General features: G+C 35.7%; 1 protein-coding gene across 1 annotated transcript in view; it reads right to left on the reverse strand.

The window, feature by feature from the left end:
- Positions 1-13,065: 13,065 nt before the first annotated feature.
- The window catches only part of SMC5 (structural maintenance of chromosomes 5), a 75,539-nt gene continuing 67,651 nt past the window's right edge, over positions 13,066-20,953 (reverse strand). The window contains exon 24 of the mRNA XM_027839578.1: positions 13,066-13,990. Within this exon, the coding sequence (XP_027695379.1) occupies positions 13,847-13,990 (144 nt within the window). The 3' untranslated portion in view covers positions 13,066-13,846. The remainder of the gene's footprint in view (positions 13,991-20,953) is intronic.

The raw sequence follows: 20,953 nt of genomic DNA on the forward strand, positions 1-20,953 counted from the left end.
CTTCTCTCCCCCTGACTCACCCCCCAGATTATTTTCAAAGACAAGCCTTGATGAAGAATGCTCTGGAGAGAGGTAGCAGAAGGGACAATTCAGATTTTTTTTTTCAATCTCCTACTTGGATCAGCTGATTTTGTCTCATCAGATTGTGAACCAGTATAACCAATCACTTTGACTAAATTTCAAGCTCTCAGTAGTACCAGTGTCATTAAAAAAACAAAACAAAGGAAAATTGCCAACTCTATCAGGGAGGCATATAGATAGGAAGCGGCAATATGGAGATCATGGAACAACCATTATTATAAAAGAAGCACATCGTTTCTATGAAGAAAGATCCTTGACACTGTCATAACAGAAGAGACAGCAGTAGAAATGGAAAATGGTGCCCATCTTAGCATTTTTTTTGGAGGCAATCGGGGTTAAGTGACTTGCCCAAGGTCACACAGCTAGTACGTGTCCAGTGTTTGGTCTGAGGACGGATTTGAACTCAGGTCCTCCTGACTTCAGGGCCAGTGCTCTATCCACTGCACCACCTAGCTGCCCCCCATCTTAGCATTAATAAGTATTACAATGAACTTTAAAAAAGATGGGTCAGTAAGGCCCTCTGGCTAATTGACTTCTTTGAAAAACTCTACAAAACAGTTTTGTGATGGGCTAGGTTTTATTAATTCTTTCATTTATGGAAATAAAAAATGTTAACAGGTGGATTAATGACATTGTCTTTTAGCTCAGGGTTTTATGAAAGGTTTTGTTTTGTTTTGTTTTTGGCAAAATTGAAGTGCCAAAACTCTCGTTTTTAGTAAAAGTGGTGAATTATGATGTTCACATAAGAAAGCAATACTTTTTGTAGTGTGATGTAATCAGTTGTGTATCTGTATGATAGAATAAGGGAATATTGGCATTTTGTAATTAAACTGAAAAATACTACCCTTCAACAGGTCATTAACAGTAGTTTTCAAGTTATTTGAATGGCTGAACACAGAGTATAGTGCTCCAGTGACATCACTTGGTCCTAAGCCCATATAAAGAATAGTGAGCATCATTGTTAAATTTATAGATGTCACAAGGCTAAGAGTGATAACATATTAGCAGAATTGGAATTCCAAAAGATTTCAACACTCAACACTGGGCTGAGGTTAACAAGATTACATCTATTTCTATTAAATTGCCAGTGTTACATTTGAGTTAAAAAAAAAAAAACACCTTCATAAGATGGGGAAGACACAATTAGCATTATGTATGAAAAAGGAACTGGGTGTTTTAGTTGATTACAAACTTAAAATGAAGTCAAAAGTGTCATGGAAACCAAAACAGTGAATGTTGTCTTGGGCTGCACTGGAAGGTATAGCTTCCAGGAATAAGGAAGGTGATAGTTGTACTATATTGTACTTTACCCTGATCATACCACACTGGAGTACTGTGATTGTTAAGCTGAAGAAGAACCAGAGGGGAACCAGAAAAGTGAAGAACCTCAAAGCCATGCTATATGAGGAGAGTATGGAGAAAAATAAGCTTAGAGGAGATGTTAGTTATCTCAAAAAAAATACACACACAAAATTTTTATGTGCTTAGATTTTTCTGTTTGGCTTCAGAGGGCACAGACACACTCCGTGGAAATTTCCAAGAGGCAAATTTAGGCTTGATGAAAATAATTAAAAGCAGGATTATTATTAAATAATAAAAGCAGAATGTGCATTCTCAGGAGGTAGTGGATTTCCCTTTATTGGAGGTCTTCATGCAAAGGCTGAATAACTAGTTTTCAGGTCCACTATGGTGGGAATTTTTTTTGTGTAGTCTTCTTTTAGATGGCCAGAGACATTCATTCCAACTCTGAAGTTCTGTGAAGTATATATCCTGGTTAAAAAAGTTCTATACCCCAATTAAGTACCAATTAAATTGGAAATTCTAAAAATTAGAGGAGAGATTAATAAAATTGAAAGTAAGAAAACCATTGAATAAATAAATAAAATTAGGAGCTGGTTTTATGAAAAAACCAACAAAATAAACCGTTGGTCAATTTGATTTAAAAAAAGAAAGAAGAAAACCAAATGACCAGTATCAAAAATGAAAAAGAGTGTATTTACCACCAAAGAAGAGGAAATTAAAGCAATTATTAGGAGCTATTTTGTCCAGTTATATGCCAATAAGTCTGACAATTTAAGCAAAATTTATGATTATTTAAAAATACATAAATTGCCCAGATTAATAGAAGAGAAAAAATCCCCAGATGGATTCACAAGTGAACTCTACCAAACATTTAAAGAACAATTAATTCTAATACTATATAAACTATTTGGAAAAATATGAAAAGGAGTCCTACCAAATTCCTTTTACGACACAAACACGGTGCTGATACCTAAACCAAGAAAAGCTAAAATAGAGAAAGAAAACTATAGACCAATTTTCCCTAATGAATATTGATGCAAAAAATTTAAATAAACTAGGACCAAGGAGATTATAGCACTATATCACAAGGATCATATACTATGATTAGGTGGAATTTATATCAGGAATGCAGGGCTGGTTCAATATTAGGAGAACTATCAGTATAATTGACTATATCAGTAACAAAACCAAAAGAAATTATGATTACCTTAATGCATGCAGAAAAAGCTTTTGACAAAATATAACACTCATTCTCAAAACCATACGAATAAATGGAGCTTTTCTTAAAATGTTAAGTAGTAGTTATCTAAAACCATTAGCAAGCATTATCTGTAATGGGGATAAGCTCGAAGCTTTCCCAGTAAGATCAGGGGAAAAGCAAGAATACCCATTATCACCACTACTATTCAATATTGTACTAGAAATGCTAACTATAGCAATAAGAGAAGAAAAAGAAATAGAAGAAATTAGAATTGGCAATGAGAAAACAAAACTATCATTCTTTGCAGACAATGATGGTATGCTTAGAGAATCTTAGAGAATCAACTGAAAAATTAATTGAAATAATTAACAACTTTGGCAAAGTTGCAGGATATAAAATAAACCTACATAAATTATCAACATTTTAATATATTACCAACAAAGTCCAGCAGAAAGAGATAGAAAATGAAATGCCACTTAAAATAACTGTTGATAACACAAAATACTTGATAGTCTACCTACCAAGACAAACCTGGGAACTATATAAACACAATTACAAAACACTTTTAATACAAATGAAGTTAGAGCTAAAAAAAATGGAAAAATATTAATTGCTCATGGGTAGACTGAGCCAAAATAATAAAAATGACAATTTTGCTTAATTTACTTATTCAGTGCCATAACAAACTACCAAAAAATTATTTTATAGAGCTAGAAAAAAATAACAAAATCCATCTATAAGCAGAAAAAGTCAAGAATATAAAGGGAATTAACAAAGCAGTAATAATCAAAACAATCTGGTACTAGCTAAGAAATAAGAGTGGTAGATCATTAGTACACATGACACTGTAGTAAATGACTATAGTAATCTAGTGTTTGATAAACCCAAAGATCCTAGTTTTTGGGACAACTCATTATTTGACAAAAACTTCTAGGAAAACTAGAAAGCACTTTGGTAGAAACTAGGTATAGAACAGCATCTCACACTGCATACCAAGACACGGTTAAAATGGGTACATGACTTGGACATGAAGGGCGGGCGATACCACGAGCAGATTAGGGGAGCATGGAATAGTTTACCTGTCGGATCTAAATTAAACTAAAAAGCTTTTGCAACAAAACCAATTGCAACAAAACCAATGAAGCTCCCACATGATGGCCCTTCAAATACTTCAATATGTGCCCCACCTATGTCTTTTCTTCTTCAGGTTAAATACCACTGGTTCAACAAATTCATATATGACCTTGTTGAGATGACTCTGAAGGACAGTTTGAGGCTGGTGACTTTGCACAGTCCTGCCTCACTTAAATCCAATTCACTTGCAAGTCATAACATCACCTTCCCCATGTCATGGTCCTCTTCAGGAATGAAAGACTAACAATAATGAACAATCTGTGGGTAGCAGTAGTAGCTACTCTACTGGGGACCCAATTGATAGTTCCAGTTGGGCAACGCAGCTCCTGCCTTCCTTCCTTCCCTCCCTCTGTCCACATAAGTAATCATATCTTATCTGCAGGTGCTCTGCCCAAAGGAATATAAATTTGGATCACTGAAACCTCAAAAGATATCTTGGGGTTTATGGGCTAGATTTCTAAGGATCATGCCTTAAATCCAAATCACTCTGGCTCTCCTTGATTGGCCAACAACAACAGGTACCAGCCCAAGTCTCATTTGGTCATTGTTGGAGATCTACTGGCTCAGAGTGAGTATAAATAGCAATTGTTTCTGTTTTGGACAGAAACCCTGAAGATCTTCCCCTCCCAGATTTACTTATTTTTAATTAGATAAAAGAGGCCATTTTCTGCCTCATTTCTTACCTAGCCTTAATCAATGAAGGGCGTTGCCTCAGTCAAAATGAGACCTGCTTAAGACCTTAGCTTAAAAAGATCAAAGTCTCCCACTACATCTGGGGCCATCGCCAGTCGTCCTGATCTATGTAGTACCACTGGACCCAGATGACTCTGGAGGAGAAAGTGAGGCTGGTTGACTTTGCACAGCCCTCTCTTACTTAAATCCAATTCATCTGCAAGTCATGGCATCACTTTCCTGATGTCATGGTTGTCTTCAAGAATGAAGAACAAATTACAAAAGGGAAACAGAAAACTGAGATTTTTTTTTTAATTTTTTAGGCATTTGGGGTTAAGTGACTTGCCCAGGGTCACACAGCTAGTAAGTGTCAAGTGTTTGGTCTGAGGCCGGATTTGAACTCAGGTCCTCCTGACTTCAGGGCCAGTGCTGTATCCACTGCACCACCTAGCTGACCCTGAGAAAATTTTTTTTAACAGCAAATATCTCTGATAAAGGCCTCATTTCTTAAATATAGAGAGAACTGTGTCAAATTTATAAGAATACAAGTTATCCCCCAATTGATAGCCAAAGGATATGAACAGGCAGTTTTCAAAAGAATTCAAAGCTACAGTCATATGAATGCCCTAAATCACTATTTGTTAGAGAAATGCAAATTAAATCAACTCTGAGGTACCACCTCACACCTGTCAATATGACAGAAAAGGAAAATGATAAACGTTGGAGGGAATGTGGGAAAATTGGGACACTAGTGCACTGTTGCTATTGTGAACTGATCCAATCATTTTAGAGAGCAATTTGGAACTATGCCCAAAGGGCTATAAAACTGTGCATACTCTTTGATGCAATATCGCCACTGCATCCTAAAGAGATTTAAAAAGATGGGGGGGGGGGAGGACCTGTTTGTACAAAAATATAGCAACTTTTTGCATAGCCAAAGAACTGGAAATTGAAGGGATGTTCATCAATTGGGGAATGGCTGAACAAGTTGTGGTATATGATTGTAATGGAATACTATTTTGCTCTAAAAAATGATGAGGAGGATGATTTCAGAAAAACCTGGAAAGACTAACATGAACTGATAGAGGGAAGTGAGCAGAAGCAGGAGAACATTATGCACAGTAATAGCAATACTATATGATTATCAACTGTGAATGACTTAGCTATTCCCAGCAATATAATGATCCAAGAAAATTTCAAAGGACTCATAATGAAAAATGCTATTATCCATCTCCAGAAAAAGAACTGATGGAGTCTGAACGCAGATTGAAGCATGCTACTTTTCACTTTATTTTTTCGTGGGTTTGTATGTGTGTGTGTATGTGTATTTTCTTTCACAACACAACTAACATGGGAATGTTTTGTATTATTGCACATGTATAACCTAAATCAAATTGCTTACCTTTGGGGGGGGGAAGGGAAAGAGAGAGAGAATTTGGAACTCTAAATTTTAAAAAGTGAATGTTAAAAATCGTTTTCACATTCAATTGGGAAAAAGTACAATATTAAAAAAAAAAAACGACCAAAAAACCAAAGTGATTTTCCCAAAGTAAGAAAAAAGATAAAAAAGTAAAAATTTTATAAATCTTCCTTTAAGTTTACCCATATCAACTTCTAAAGTATGTATTTAAATAACCGGTTGATCTACTGCTCTTATCAGTTTAGAATTTTGTTCGTGTTAAAAATGACTCAGGAAGTATTAAATATCTTTAAGTTATATTTACATAATGCCTCCCCCAATGGAATTAATTTGCATCAATTTTTGGTGGGAAAGAACGTAGTTTTATTACACAAACTACATACACTCCTTTTCTAATGGAAGAACACTTGAGACAGATGGAAGAGAGTAAACATTAAGTACCTATAATTAAGGACTTTTATAAATATTACCTCATTTGAGAGGATTTAGTAGGTTATTTCACCAGATTTTAAAGTGAACAATTTTTATTAATCAATACCAGTTTCCATTTTGATAGAGAACATGAACTTTTTTTACAAAATCAGATTAGAAAAAAATCCACTTTCCCTTATTAAGTGATGAGAAGGTAAGGCTTCAAGAACACAGACAAACTATGAAAAAGAGATGGTGAAGATGTAGAAGATAGAGGTTGTATTGGGTTAGGTTCCCAAAGTGGGTGATACTGTGTCCTGGGGGACATGCTGGGATGATGGGGGTAGTGAGGGAGAGTGGACAGTAGTACCCTCGGGTGCAATTGGAGGGGCATTGAATAAAAACAAGGGTTAACCTAACCTAACCTCAGGGTGGCTCTGAGTAAATGTTTTTTTTAAGGGAGTAGTAGGCCAAATAAGTTTGGGAACCTCTGATAGAATATCATTAAAAATCTTTTAGTGAAATTAAATTGTTCAGATATTTCAGTTGTGTCTGACTCTTGATGACCCCATTTGGGGTTTTTCTGGCAAAGGTACAGCAGTAGTTTGCCATTTCCTTCTCCAGTTCATTTGACAAATGAGGAACTGAGGCAAATGGTTAAATGACTTGCCCAGGGTCACACAGCTAGTGTTTGAAATTGGATTTGAACTCAGGAAGATAAGTCTTTTTGACTTTAGGCCTGGCACTTCATCTACTGTGCCTTATCAAATCAACATGGGGATTCAGAGGTCTCAAGGAAATACTGGTTGTAGATTATTCAGGTTTAAAACAGCAGTACCAAGGACAAAATTTCATTACGGTCTCACTCTTTTGTTCTGATATATTTGTGACTTATCTTCAGGTCCAATGAAAAATTATTTTCTCTATACATTCTCTTTCAATTTGCAAGTTTCTTCCCCATTAAATTTCCTTGGATATTAGTCATTTGGGGCAGGGGGGAAGGGATACTCTATCTTCCAGGTCTATCATTTGTATCTTTCCCAATGCAATATTTTTTGAGTTTGCTCTCCCTCTGCAGTAAGCTTGTTGCAGGTTGCTTCTATATTGATTCTTTTAGGTTTTCTATATTATCCATATTAGCATTTTTTCATAATTTACTTTTTTAAAAGCATTTTAAACTCTAGGTTCAGATCCCTGCCATGACTTAAATTTTTTTTTTACAAACTCTTCATCTGTTCTTGTGATTTACTTACGTATATTAATTTTTGCTTCGATTTTTAAAACAGCATCCGTTTGCATTGCTTCTGACATTTAAAAAAAATTGCAAAGGTGCTCTATTTCACTTAGTTTTCTTTTTGATGTTTCAATTAACATTATTATTTCTTGTCTTTTTTGATATATGAGGAACTTGGCTCTCCTACAAGTTCTCACCTTCCTCCTTGTTAGGAAAGCCAAATTCTCTTTGTAAAAAGTTCCGCAGATGAATAGTCCCTAGGAGCTCTTCTCTTGGCAAATCCCTCTACATAGATTTCTCCTCTTTTGGAAGTTTGAGCTTATGTAGTCAGAAAGGTAATGCTTCACTTGAGAACCATAAAATATAATAAATTCTTCTCTAAGTTATAATTCCTCTTACAAGCAAAGAATGTATTTCCTCAGAAGGTACATTTAACCGTTATTTGCCAGATTTGGGGAATCAAGGTTACCTAGACAACGTCAAAGGCTACACTTAACCAAGACAATTCCAAGTCTGATGTTCTGATCATCTGAGATCTTCCTCAGAAGTATAATGACCACTTTGTTACCTCTTAAACTCTTAGGAAAAACACACTTTCTAAAGCTTTTTCAGGTCTGGATTTTATTTGTTCTCCAAACCATATTTTGTTGATTTTCAGAACACATACTATCTAATAAAAAGGCATTGGCCCTATAGAACATTACACTTTTAAGTTAATCTGAAGTATTCCTTAACTCAAAAAGCCAAAGTTATTTATGAATGGCCTATGCAGTTACACTATTTTCATTGACCATTTCTCACCTTGACATCAATGATGCTGACCAGGTTTTGACACCTTCACTGCTGAAAGAATGGGAGGAAATGAACTTAAACTGCAAGACTGGGTTAAGATAATATTTTTTTTTAATAAATTATTTTTTTATTTTTAGGCAATTGGGGTTAAGTGACTTGCCCAGGGTCACACAGCTAGTAAGTGTCAAGTGTTTGGTCTGAGGCCACATTTGAACTCACATCCTCCTGACTTCAGGGCCGGTGCTCTATCCACTGCGCCACCTACCTGTCTCTAAGATATTTTTTAAAAAATCAAGAACATTGTAACAGGCCACAAATAGATCTTTTCCAGGACAGTCAACCATCTTTTGGAAGGGAGGTCAGGTTATACTCTGCCTAAAGGTAGGATAGGAAATCACCAAACTAGTCCTCTCAATTCAACAAACATTATGTACCTATTATATGCAAGGTATGGGAGAGACGACAAAAATCAGTCACTGACTTCAAACAACTTATGTTCTATTGAGGCATAGGACCTCTATTATTTGTGGAGTGGTGTTCCTCCTTGCCAAGAAACATCTGCTTGTGCTTTCAATCCATTTCTTCCCATAACCTTGAAGAAGCTGCCCTATTAGTCTTCTGCTCCTCCTTGATCTCCTTCTTGTATCCTTCTCTGCTGATCTACATATATGCTCATCTCCTCCATTCTTGAGAAACCTCCATTAGACCCCTAAAATATTCCTAATCAATCATCTTTTATCTCTTCCTTTCTTTTCCAAATTTATGTACATCTACATAAGTATATGCAGACATGAAAAGAAATAGCCTAAACTCTGTACCCACTTGTTTCCTGTTCTCTTCATTACTAATGTTCCTGGATTGCTAAGTCTCATTGGCCTTCTCTGTCTTCATGCTCCTTATCTCTAAAGCTTTTGACTGCTGACTACCCCCTCCTCTTGGATACTCTTATCCTTCTTATCTGTGGAAATGCTCTCTTCCTGCCTATTCATTTCTGTCTCCTTTGCTAGCTCATCATTTCTGTCCACTGTGTACTTGTCCTTTAAGACTGTGAACTAGGTCCTCTGTTTTCTCCCATGGCAACTCTTCAGTTGCAAGGGTTCAGTTTTCTATGCAGATGACTACCAAATATACATGTTTCCACATCATCCACATTTCTACATAGATGTTCTATTAGCATCTCAAACTCAACATATTCATAACAGAGTTGATCATCTGCACTTTCTCACTCTCCAACCCTAATGCCTCCAAATTTCTGTGTATCTTGAGTAAACTGCCATCCTACAAATCACCCAGTTTTGTAACCTCAGGACTCTTCCTTCTCCCTCACATTCCACTTCTAAATAGTTGCCAAGTGTTTAATTCTACCTCCCTAACAACCAGTCTCCCACAGAGACCTCTTTTGTTCAAGCCTCTGCCTGGACTTAACTAGTCTTTTTACTTTTAGCATCTTCTCTTTCCATTCTATTCTCCACATAGCTGCCAGGTCTAAGGCCATCAGTAGCACCTATCATCTAAGATGCGGTAAATCTACAGATTTGAGATACAGGATTGTGGGAAGAATTTCTGAAGCATCCTCATGTCTGCAAAGGCTCATATTTTAAATGATTATTTCAACTAAGTAATTTTTGAACAAGATAAAGAAAATAACAGTGACTGTCATTCTACTGATTCTGTTAGTTTTAAATGTGCCTAAAGATGAATTGATAGCTAAATATCAGATTAAAAAACCAGAATGGAGTTCTTAAAAATGGTACCAAAACTCAGCAGCAATTCACCTTCCTGACAAATCCTCCCTTACATTTTCCTTATGAACTGTTTCTTATCTGAAGGATGAGCTAGAGTGGCATCAGCACACAACCCCAACATAAAGCTAGAAAAATGGTTTGATAAGATTTCAAGTAAGTACATTAGCTTCAGGGAGGTCAGACAGGCACAGCTGTGGCATTTGCTGAATCAGAGTACCTTTCAGGTGTTTCTCTGAGGCCTGCCTAAAAATAGCTAACCTCTCCTTACTGCAGAGGCTCAGATGGAACCAATGCTATAGAAGAGCAAGACCAGACTATTTTTAGGCAGGGCTCAGGGAAATACCTGAGAATGCATTTCTCAGCTTCAAGTGCCCTTAGAGTTGCGTGAATAGCTGTTTTTCCCTCCAGAGTTAGCCACTCTGGTGCCAACACACACAGACACACAGACACCTCCCCTTACGAAGAACCTACTCTTGGACAGCCAGGTAACCTATCATGTCAATGACAACTACATGCCCACAATACAGAAAACTTAGTGGGGGACATGAGTTCATCTCCAGATTTCACATATACTATAATTAGAAAGTGACAGAATACAACGTGGGACTATAAAAAAATTGACCTATTTCCTTATATGACCTATTGAAACAGTATTATTAATTTCCAGGTCTTTATGTATATATATCAAGATCTTAAAATCTTTTAAAAAAGAATGTTTGAAGGTTAGTGTCAACTGGTTCAAGACCAAATATCTCTTATCTTCTCAACAACAAATGCTACTAACTTTATTGTACAGCAAAAAATGAAAATCTACTCACTACCTTTTGACTAAGTCATACATATTTACACAGAAATGAGTACTTGGACATCTTGATAGAAAAATGTTTCATATACACTGTAAACTTTTTTTTAATCTTTAAATTATTAAAAATGCAGTTAGGCTAAGAATTAAAGATGGGACAGCTAGGTGGTGTAGTGGAAAGAGCATTAGGCCTGGATTCAGGAAGACCTGAGTTCAAATCTGGCCTCAAACACTTACTAGCTGTGTGATCCTGGGTAAGTTGCTTAACCCTATATACCTCAGTTTTCTCATCTGTAAAATGAGCTGGAGAAGAAAATGGCAAACCATTCCAGTGTCTTTGCCAAGAAAACCCCAATTGGGATCACGAAGAGTCGAACATGCCTGAAATTATTGAACAAGAACAAAATTGTAAATCTTATAGCTTTTTTCTAAACATTTGGCTTTAATTCATACACTTCTATTACTTTTGGTACACTAAGCATTTGTTGCTCTGAAGGGGAAATCTCTCTTAGGTAAATACTTTGTTTTCCCAGATAGACTGTACAATTCTTGAAGATAAATCTGGACCTCACTTCCTATTCTAATGTAATCCCATATAGAGCCCAGGCACTTTGTGTAAATAGTAAGGCCTAAGAATTGTTTTTAACTGAATCTGAACCCCAAATACGATTTGTTAGTATGTCAAAAGTATGACATTTTTTTCAATTTAAAATAATTTTCACCAAAAGTATATGAAAATATAGATTTATTTCCAAATTTCCCAACAACACAGTGGAAGGTTGTCCTCTCTCCCCAGCCTCATCCCTCCTCGTCCCCCATCAATTCCTGTAAGATAAGGCTTTTGTTCATTGTTTCTTTATTTACTCACATTTTTGGATAAAAATATATCAGAAGGATGGACTTATGAAAATGGCATAATCTTGAAGGAAATATACAAAAGAAAAATTAAATATTAAAATCAATTAGAAAATAGCAAAATATTTTCCTTTTACTTTGAATTACTAAAAATCTTTACCCTTTAACACCAATGCCATTAAAAGTTTTGAATATCACATTACTTAAATCAAATCTTGCTCTCACTTGATGTTTTTATGAATTGTGTACAAACAGAATTCACCTTTTCTCTTTTCAAAGTGATAGCTGAAATTACAAGTGGTTGAGAATACATTGACCTTGGTGGGTGTTTCATTCTTTGCATTTCTTTTACTTTTTGTATTATAATGCTACATAATTTATCTTTGTAGTCAGTATTTCAAAGGGAACTACACATTCACTTTTTTTCAGTACAAAAATCTGAATGCTTATAAAGAAATGATTATTATACAGAAATTGAAATGTCATTAACCATCTTATTTTTAACTATATATGCCATCTTTGAGCTTGTTTCCATAAATCTTTATCCTGCTAAAAAGTAATATAACTGAACCTAGAATAAAAAATTAAATCTATACCATATAAATAACATACATTTAACTGGTAAAAATTAAAATATTTAAGAATAAAAACAAAATATTACTAAGTTTCTGAATCTCCATAAGGAACAAAATATTAAAGCGATTTGATAAACTCACAACTAGAAATATTATTTACATATTTCATTCATTAGACTTAATAAGCAAAGATTTTCTTTTAAAATTTTTTATATAGCAAAATGCAATCTGACTTTTTCTCACTGAGAGAATCTCTAGGCTGAAAGAGTATAAGCTACAACACCATTATTTCTTGACCTAAGAAAAATATCAATTCTGAAAGCTATTTAAAATATATACATACATAAATTGCACTGAGTTCAATTCCTCATTTTGTGTGAGCAGACAAATGAGTGGACATTATAATCAATAATACACATTTAAACAAATGGACAATTCGTCCATTTAAGCAAATGGATGTGTTCTTAGAGCAAGCCTTTGTTTCCAAAATATATATTTCAAAAAGGTACAGAATTTGCTTTGCACTGCTGAGGAGGATATCTTCAATTAAAAAATTATTTAACAGGTTTTTCACTGATAAAAAAAGGAATTTTCATCAGTTTTGAGACAATAGAGAAGATCAATATAATTACAGAAGTGCAATAAATATGAAGTTTAAGAACTCTTTATGTTCTTCATAAGTGAATGCACTTTTCCTCTATGTAAAATATTTAAGAATCTTAGATATAAATAAATCCCGGCACATATGAATCCTATACCAAGTCCTCCCAAATTATGAAATTCCTGAAGATTTAAAATGGAAAATAAAATTTACTTTTAATACAAAAATCTTATGGTATTATTATCCCCCCCCCCCACTCCCCCACTAACCTTGACATCTGACTTTCTTCTTTGGAAGTTTCCTGGTTTTATTTGTGCTACTTCCAAGGTCTACCTTGTGGCACTTCAAAGAAGTCCTATTACCACTTTTTAAATCTATATGCTTAATTGGGGGGGGCAAGGGGGGAGGAGTATGAAATACAAATAGGACAAAAACTTCAAATTTCGTAAAATTTTTTCTAAATTTTCCAAAAGAACAAAGGTATACCTCATAGTAGAAACGAGCACTGACAAACACGTTGAACTAGAAATACTCAAACCATTTTTATCAGTTAAATATAAGGACCTTAGAAGAATATCATGACCTAAGCTTATAGAACCATCTTTAGGTTTTAAAAATTACTCAGGTCTCTCTACATTCAACTTACGGTTACTCTGTTGTCAATAGCCATGTGAACACGAACCACCTAACTCTGTAACCTGTACTTTCACATATTACCTGACAGTTTGATTCCACACTAAAAGTTTTACATAGAACTCCAATGAACAAACACCAGGATACTAACCCAAATCGACAAAGGCTAAAATAGGGTAACTCCAACTACTAGCAAGTTTTCCAAAGGAGCATGAAGAATTATTAACTACATGGTTTCAACCTTATCACCCTGCTTATATTTCAAAGCAGGCTTCCAAAAATAAATCTAGTTCTTTGTAGTTTCAGCAGACTTCTTCATTTTTACTCAACAGCTCTGTAATTATAAACATAGTTTTAAGGCAAAATTCCAAAGACCCTTTTTCTTTCATCACTGATCCATTTGGCTAACTCCAATACGTCGTCGTCTCCTAAGGAAAGCCTTTAAATTGTATTTCTTTGACTCTAGCATGCAAGGGCCATTGTAGACAAACAACACTGTCATCTTTTCACAGTAAGTGAGATTTTGAAGAAGCTGTAAATATTAAAACACATGAAGATATATGTTAAGGGACATTCTTTTCCTACTATTATTTCACTATAACAATACTATAGCATTCTAAGAACTCCAAAACACTGATAAGAGACCAGTAATTACCAAATGATTTCAAGTGTATAACTGAGACTCATAACACTCAGCAAATATCTAAGAGTTCCTGCCCAGTTCAATCTGGGATCCTCACTGAATTGAACATCCTTGAAAAGGGTTCAAGGACCAACCTCTATGTTCTGGGGAGGCCTCTAGATGATTAGGGCTAGAGGATCACAACCAAAATTTCTGGCGAGACTCTGAACAAGAGTGGATTCTCCAGTCTTGTTCCAGTTTAAACCTGAACCCCACATCTCCCCAGAATCAGTCAGTGCCCAGTGCCTAAGATGCATAGTAAGCAAAAAAGAATTTCACCCCTTACATTAGGACTTTTGTTAAGAAAAAAAACCAAGAACACACTTTTTGTTCTCTCTGCAATAACATTCATCTTCTATTAATTAAAGCATATCTGAGCAGCTATCAAAGCACTTATATATATGGTAGGTGTACCAAACATTTCCCATTTGAATGCCTGCCATTTATCTAGATATATTAATGGTACCTGGTATAGTAAAGGGCATCTTTTATACAGCAATTTCAATGTAAAAGGAAATACTATTCATAATCTCTTAAATGATAATTAATGGCAAAACATGGTATTCAAGACACTAGATAATCTGGCACTACCATATTTTCTGACATTTTTTAAGGATGGACTCTTGACAAAATGCTGGTTTTACAACTCTCTAACCCACTTATCATGCATTATTTTGGGAGAGTACGTCCATTAATTCTCTGCATATGACACATATCCTCCTAAAAGCTCCATGAGAATAGGGACCATGATCTCCCTTAATGCCAAGCACAGTGCTCTGAATATAGTTGGTACTTTACTAGTATTTTAATTGAAAACATTCATGTGGTTATATCATCTAACCCACTCACTATGTGAAGTTACATACAAAAGATAGCAAGCCCTTTGAATTTTTCTATCATAGTCTTTCTTATTTAAATCAACAAACATTTATGAATTATCTACTACGTGCAAAGCATTGTCCTAAGCACTGAAGATACAACAACTAAAAAGGATATCACTTCTATTCTTAAGGAGCTTACTGTCTAAAAGAGGAAAGATGCCATGTAGAAATACTATACAGAGTAAAATGTGACAGGAACAAAGGAGAAAGCCAAAGTGTTCTAGGAAAATCTGAAGAGAGAGATCACTTTTAGCTAGAGGATCAGGGAAGGATTCATGGAAGAAGTAGAACTAAATTGTGATTTAATGGAAGAAAAGCATTTCAACAGGTAGAGATGAAAAAAGAATACATTTTGCAGACGAGGGTTGATTTGCATGAATGCACAGTGGTGAGAAGGAAAAGTAAGTGTCCAGTTTGGCTGGAATAGAGTGCCTGAAAGGGAGTAATATAAAATAAGACTAGAAAGGTAACTTGGTAACAAATTATGGAGAATCTTAAATTTTAACATTTAATCCCAATAACCATCATCAGTGCTTAGCAATACTGAAGTCACAAAATCTAGGCATTGGATCTACAAAGACAAAAATAGTCCATGACCTCAAGGAACTTCCATTCTATAATTAAAATGGCAGGCTAAGAAGTTTATATTTTATCCCACAATCAAAAGGGAACCAATTAATAGGAGTCAGACATGATTAGGCCAGAATAATGAAGATTATTTTGATAGCGATATGAAGGATGAATTGGAGAGCAAAAAGACTGACTAGAAGCAGAAGGCTACTTAGAAAGCTATTGATGAAGTCAGGATGACAGTGTGGAAGGGTCTGGATATAGAAATTATCTAGATGTGGTGGGTGAAAAGGAGAGAAGAGTCAAAGTCAGTTATGGAGTTTTTTTGTTTTTTTTTTTTCTGGCGAGGCAATTGGGGTTAAGTGACTTGCCCACTGTCATACAGCTAGTAAGTGTTATGTGTCTGAGGTCAGATTTGAACTCAGGTCCCCCTGACTCCAGGGCCAGTGCTCTATCCACTGTGCCACCTAGTTACCTCCTAGTTACGGAGTTTTGACACAAATTGAGGACCTTTCCTTTAATCCAGTGGTCTTTCTTTATGTCTTGTCATTCACCACTGGCACCATGATTAACTTTAGTTATATCTATCCTTTTGATGATAAGAGGGAGAAAGGAGAAGTCTTTCCTTTAATCTTAGTTAAATCTGAGGATCCTGTCCTCTATTGGGAGAGATCTCGTTGAAGCCTCTTCCTTAAAGGGGAGGAGGAGAGAGGTTAAGGTCTTTTTCTTCTACAATCTTAAAAAAAAAAATTTAAAAAAATCAACTGTCAGCTTGAACAGAAGCTTTTTTGCCCTTTACACTGAGATGTTTGTTTTTTTGCCCTTAGTGAGTAGGTTTTATTTATTTTTAACCTTATTGCTGGTCTGTCAGTACTTAACTTTACCACTGCTAAGCCTTTACCCAAAAGAGATCAAAGAAAGAGGAAAAGGTCTTTTGTGTAAAAAAAAAAGGTGTATGTATGTGTGTATATATCTATATACATATACATACATATATACATATGTATACTATATCTATCTATCTATCTATCTATATATGGAGAGAGAGAGAGAGAGAACACGAGCACAGTGGGGAGAGGAGAGGGAGAGCAACTTTTTTTTTGCAGTGGCAAAAAAGAAAGAAATTAAAGGGATGTCTATCAACTAAGAAATCGTTGAATAAGTTGTGGTTTTTGAAGGTAATGGGGTAGGTACTAACTATTGTGCTGTAAGAAATAAGGAAATGGATGATTCTGAAAAGACATAGAAAGATTTACATGAATTAATGGAGAATGAAATAGGAAGAACCAAAAGAACAATTTATACTGTAACATCAATAGTATAAAATGAGTAATTTTGATGACTGTTTACAAATGGATAAAGAATGAAATGAAAAGAACCAGCAGAATAATTTTTACAATAAGAACACTGTAAAACAAACAACCTTGAAAGCTGTAAGACCTATGATCAATATAAGGACCACTCATAATTCCAGAGAACCAGTGATGAAACATCTTACCTATTTATTATACAGATGTGATGGATTTAAGGGTGCAGAATGACACATATACTTTAAAATACAGACATTGAAGGAATTCGTTTTGCTTGACTATGAATATTTGTTACAAGAAATGTGTCTCTCTCCCACCTGCCCCCTGGGGGGTGGAAAAGAAAAACTTATCTCTGTTCATTAAAAAAAAAAATAGGTGGTAGGATGCCACAGATGTGAAATGTTGCAGGTATTTTCAGATGAGGCTACTGTATTATTAGTTTTACTCAAGTGTTTTACTTTGTTATGAATTTTCTTATGAAGTGGGAGTAATCTATACATGTCTTTAATATAAAAACAAAGCACATCAATAAATTTAAATAAATGTAAACGTAAATAAAATAAAATGTAAATAAAAAATGTTAATTTCCTCAAGGACAGGAAGTAGCTTGCTTACGTGTACTTTTATTCCTAGTGCTGGCACATAGTAAGTGCTTAATAAACACATTCTCTCTCCCTATTAGATACTAAGGCTATCAACATTGAAAATTACTCCATCCTTGCCTTTCAAGAGCTTATAACATAATACATTGTTTTATTTATTTCATATAAACAACTTCTAGATAGGGAAAGGATGAAATTATGTCTGCTTTACAGAGGAAGAAACTGAAGCACAGGGAGGGAACTGTGTCCGAGGGCCACTTGAAGACTTAGGCTTCCTAATTCCCACTCTGCTTCTCATCCTCCCATTTCCTAGATGGAAGTATTTTGCCATATGAAAGATTAATTTTTTTTTCCTCTTCATCTAATTCCTCCTGTGCTTGATTGTGTCAACTCTTCCTGACAATTACAGTTGTCCAGATGCGTAATGACACACTGGAAGTCTTCAAGCAAAGACTGGATGAATACTTGCGGATAGAAATCTTGTCCAGGTATGGGATTCCCTTTTCAAAAAGCATTTTTGAAAATAATTTTTTATTGATGTCTTTTGTTTTTACACTGTTTACATTTTCTAATGTATTTCTCTCCTGCCCCCTGAGAGCAATCCTTTATCAAAGAATAAAAGGCCATTTTTGGTTCTAGTGATGTTCTTTAAAATATAAAAGCTAATGATCATAACTAGTAACTTTGGACAGAGCAGTTTCAGTTGAGTGATAAGGCTGGAAGCCAGACTGCAATAGGGTAAGAAGAGAGGAGGTAGAGGCAATGATTGCAAATGGCTTTATCTAGAAGTTTACCTGAAAGAGGAAGGAGTGATAGGCTATTATGGCTAGGAACAGACTTGGGCATGTTTTTAGGCACTGAGGAAAGAAAAAAATAGGGAAAGATGGAAGATTATGGAGGATGATTATAGGGGTAATCTGCTGGGGAAGAAAGGAGAAAATGGGATTAAAGTTCCATAGAACAAGAGGGGATGGCCTTGTGGAAAAGGACCACCTCCTTAAGAGACTGGAATAAAGAAGAGAATGGGGAACAATTCTCAAGGGCATGCTGAGTTTGTGGTGCTGTCAGGATATCCAGGTCACAATATGGAGATCCAGAAGGCAGCTGGAGATAAGACTAGAATCCAGGAAAGATACAAAGACCTGGGAATTATATGCAAAGATGATAGTTGAAGCCCATGGTAATGGAAGATGAGACTATTGAGGAACAGAGCACAGAAAGTAGAGGGCCAACGTCAGAAACTTAGGGAACATTTTTAGATTAAGGAATGACTACACAGTTTGAGAACCAACAGAGAAATGTGCGGTGTGCAGCAAAAGAGAAAAATAAATTACAATAACTCAAATGGTACTTAAAGGCTTGCAATCCCCTTTCCTCACAACAATCCTATGAGTGAGTGGTTAGTCCAAGCAATATATTTTACAGGTGAGGAAACTGAAACAGAGAGAGATTAAGTGATCTGCCCAAGGAATAGTTTATAAATTGAGAGAACTGGGATTCAACCTCAGGCATCCTATTCTAAATCCAATTCCCTTTGTATTATATCATGCTGCCTCCAAAAGAAAAAGGTCAAATGGTATAGACATGTCAAGGAAGAGAATTGAAACACTTAAATATTAGACAATAATTTGAGGGGATAGCAGGATTGAGGGAAAGTTTTTTCAACTGTGGGAATTATATGCAGAGCTATTTCCCTTCTTCCCTTTTTATCTTCCATATGAGGAAAAACTAAGTATGTTTGTAGGCAGGAAAAGGAGTAAGCAGAGAGGAGAAAATTTAAGATAAGGGGGTGGGGAGAGAATTGATGGAACAAGGTCCCAAGAAACATGAAGTGTCCAAAGGGCACTTTGAAGCAGACATACACGTCTAACACTCCAGTGGTAGACAATGAGTTATTGCGGTTAAGTTTGTGATTGTTTAAGTGCAAGACAACTTGCCATGGACCTGGGCAGAAAAAGACAGAAGACAGTGGTAAACTTTCACAGCCTAGTATCCAGTTTGAAGTGTGTGTATCATAACACTGAAGCTCATTTTGCCCTTCAGAGTATCTTCCTAGTGAAGAGCATATTCTGTTGAAAAGTTGTTTGGTTTGGCAGGCCTCCTAAGAGAACAAGACTTGTCCACTATTCTAACTGGATGAGGTGCAACAACTTTTATTTGAAATGTACCAGTTGGGTATTCTGGGGAGTAGAGGAGGATTCAGATTTTACATTCATTTTTACACAGTACTTGATCCACAGATGTAATGATGTGAGAACATCTAGATTTAGTAGTTTCTTGCAGTAGTTGGCAAAACTGAAGGAGAGCATGTGTACTTCTTTTTCCAATCTAAACATATATTTCATGAAATCGAACTACTGATATCTACTAAGGGGATCTTCATTACAAAAATGTTGACTTAAACAATGTGTCCATCAAACCAAACTGAGTGCTTTTACTTAACTGTGTATAACAGTGTTACACAAAGCATTTAGTGCTGCTCTAGCATTGTGAGTACATATAAGTAGGTGTCCAGCTATCTGTCTATAGAGTAAAGCCAAACTATTCCATCACAGCCCCTCTCCTCCTCAAGTTATAAAAATAACAAACCTAACTTTCTGGATCTTTTCTGTTTAAAAATAAATGTGCACTGATACAAAGTTTAATATGTATTTGGATTTTTAAAATTATGTATATACCTTTCTTAAACTTGGAAAAAAAAGAAACATGAAGTGTCAGATCAAGGGTATAAATGGTATAATTCACTTTGGAAAGGTAGATGACCATTCTCTGACACTGGAGCAAAGGAGGAGAGCACAAATGATGACATAAAGAGATTTTGAAGTATGGTGGAAGGGAGAAGGGGTGGCCTCAATACAATCTGTAAAGGAGATGAAGTTATCTCCTGAGAGGTGTGGGGTTAGGGTTGGAGCCTTGAGAAACGGCTGGAAATGGACATAGTAAAGAGTGAAATGGGTAGCGTAAGGGCGAGAACTTGCCGCTTCAAGGCCACACGGGTCCTTCTAGGTCCTTGGGTGTGCCTTTTTGACTGGAGTCCAAGTTTTACAGAATAAATCCTTTTATTAAGGGGGTTTGTTTTGTTAAGTTTGGATTCAGTCAAAGGGCCGTCCCTTGAGGACCTAGGGGCCCCAAGTGGCCTCGAGGCGGCAGGTTCCCCACCCCTGCATAGTCATTAAGAGATGAGTAAAAGGGTTGTGCCTGTAGCAGTCAGGACTCAAATCAGATTAGAGCATGAATTTCTAAGTGGACCAACTGGTTAAGAAGTAATAGTGGAAAATAGTAATAGCTGGCATTTATGCAGGACTTCAAGTTTGCAAATTGCTTTATATGTTATTTCATTTGATCCTCAAAGGAACACCAAAGTAGGTATGATAGTTGAGGATACCCTTACTTTGAAGATGGAATAAGAGGGTGTCACCCAGGGTTAGGGCTTAGTAGGAAGTGAAAAGT

The sequence above is a fragment of the Vombatus ursinus genome, unplaced genomic scaffold, assembly GCF_900497805.2.
Source record: "Vombatus ursinus unplaced genomic scaffold, bare-nosed wombat genome assembly UNPS02014832.1, whole genome shotgun sequence".
NCBI classification, from domain to species: Eukaryota; Metazoa; Chordata; class Mammalia; order Diprotodontia; family Vombatidae; genus Vombatus; species Vombatus ursinus.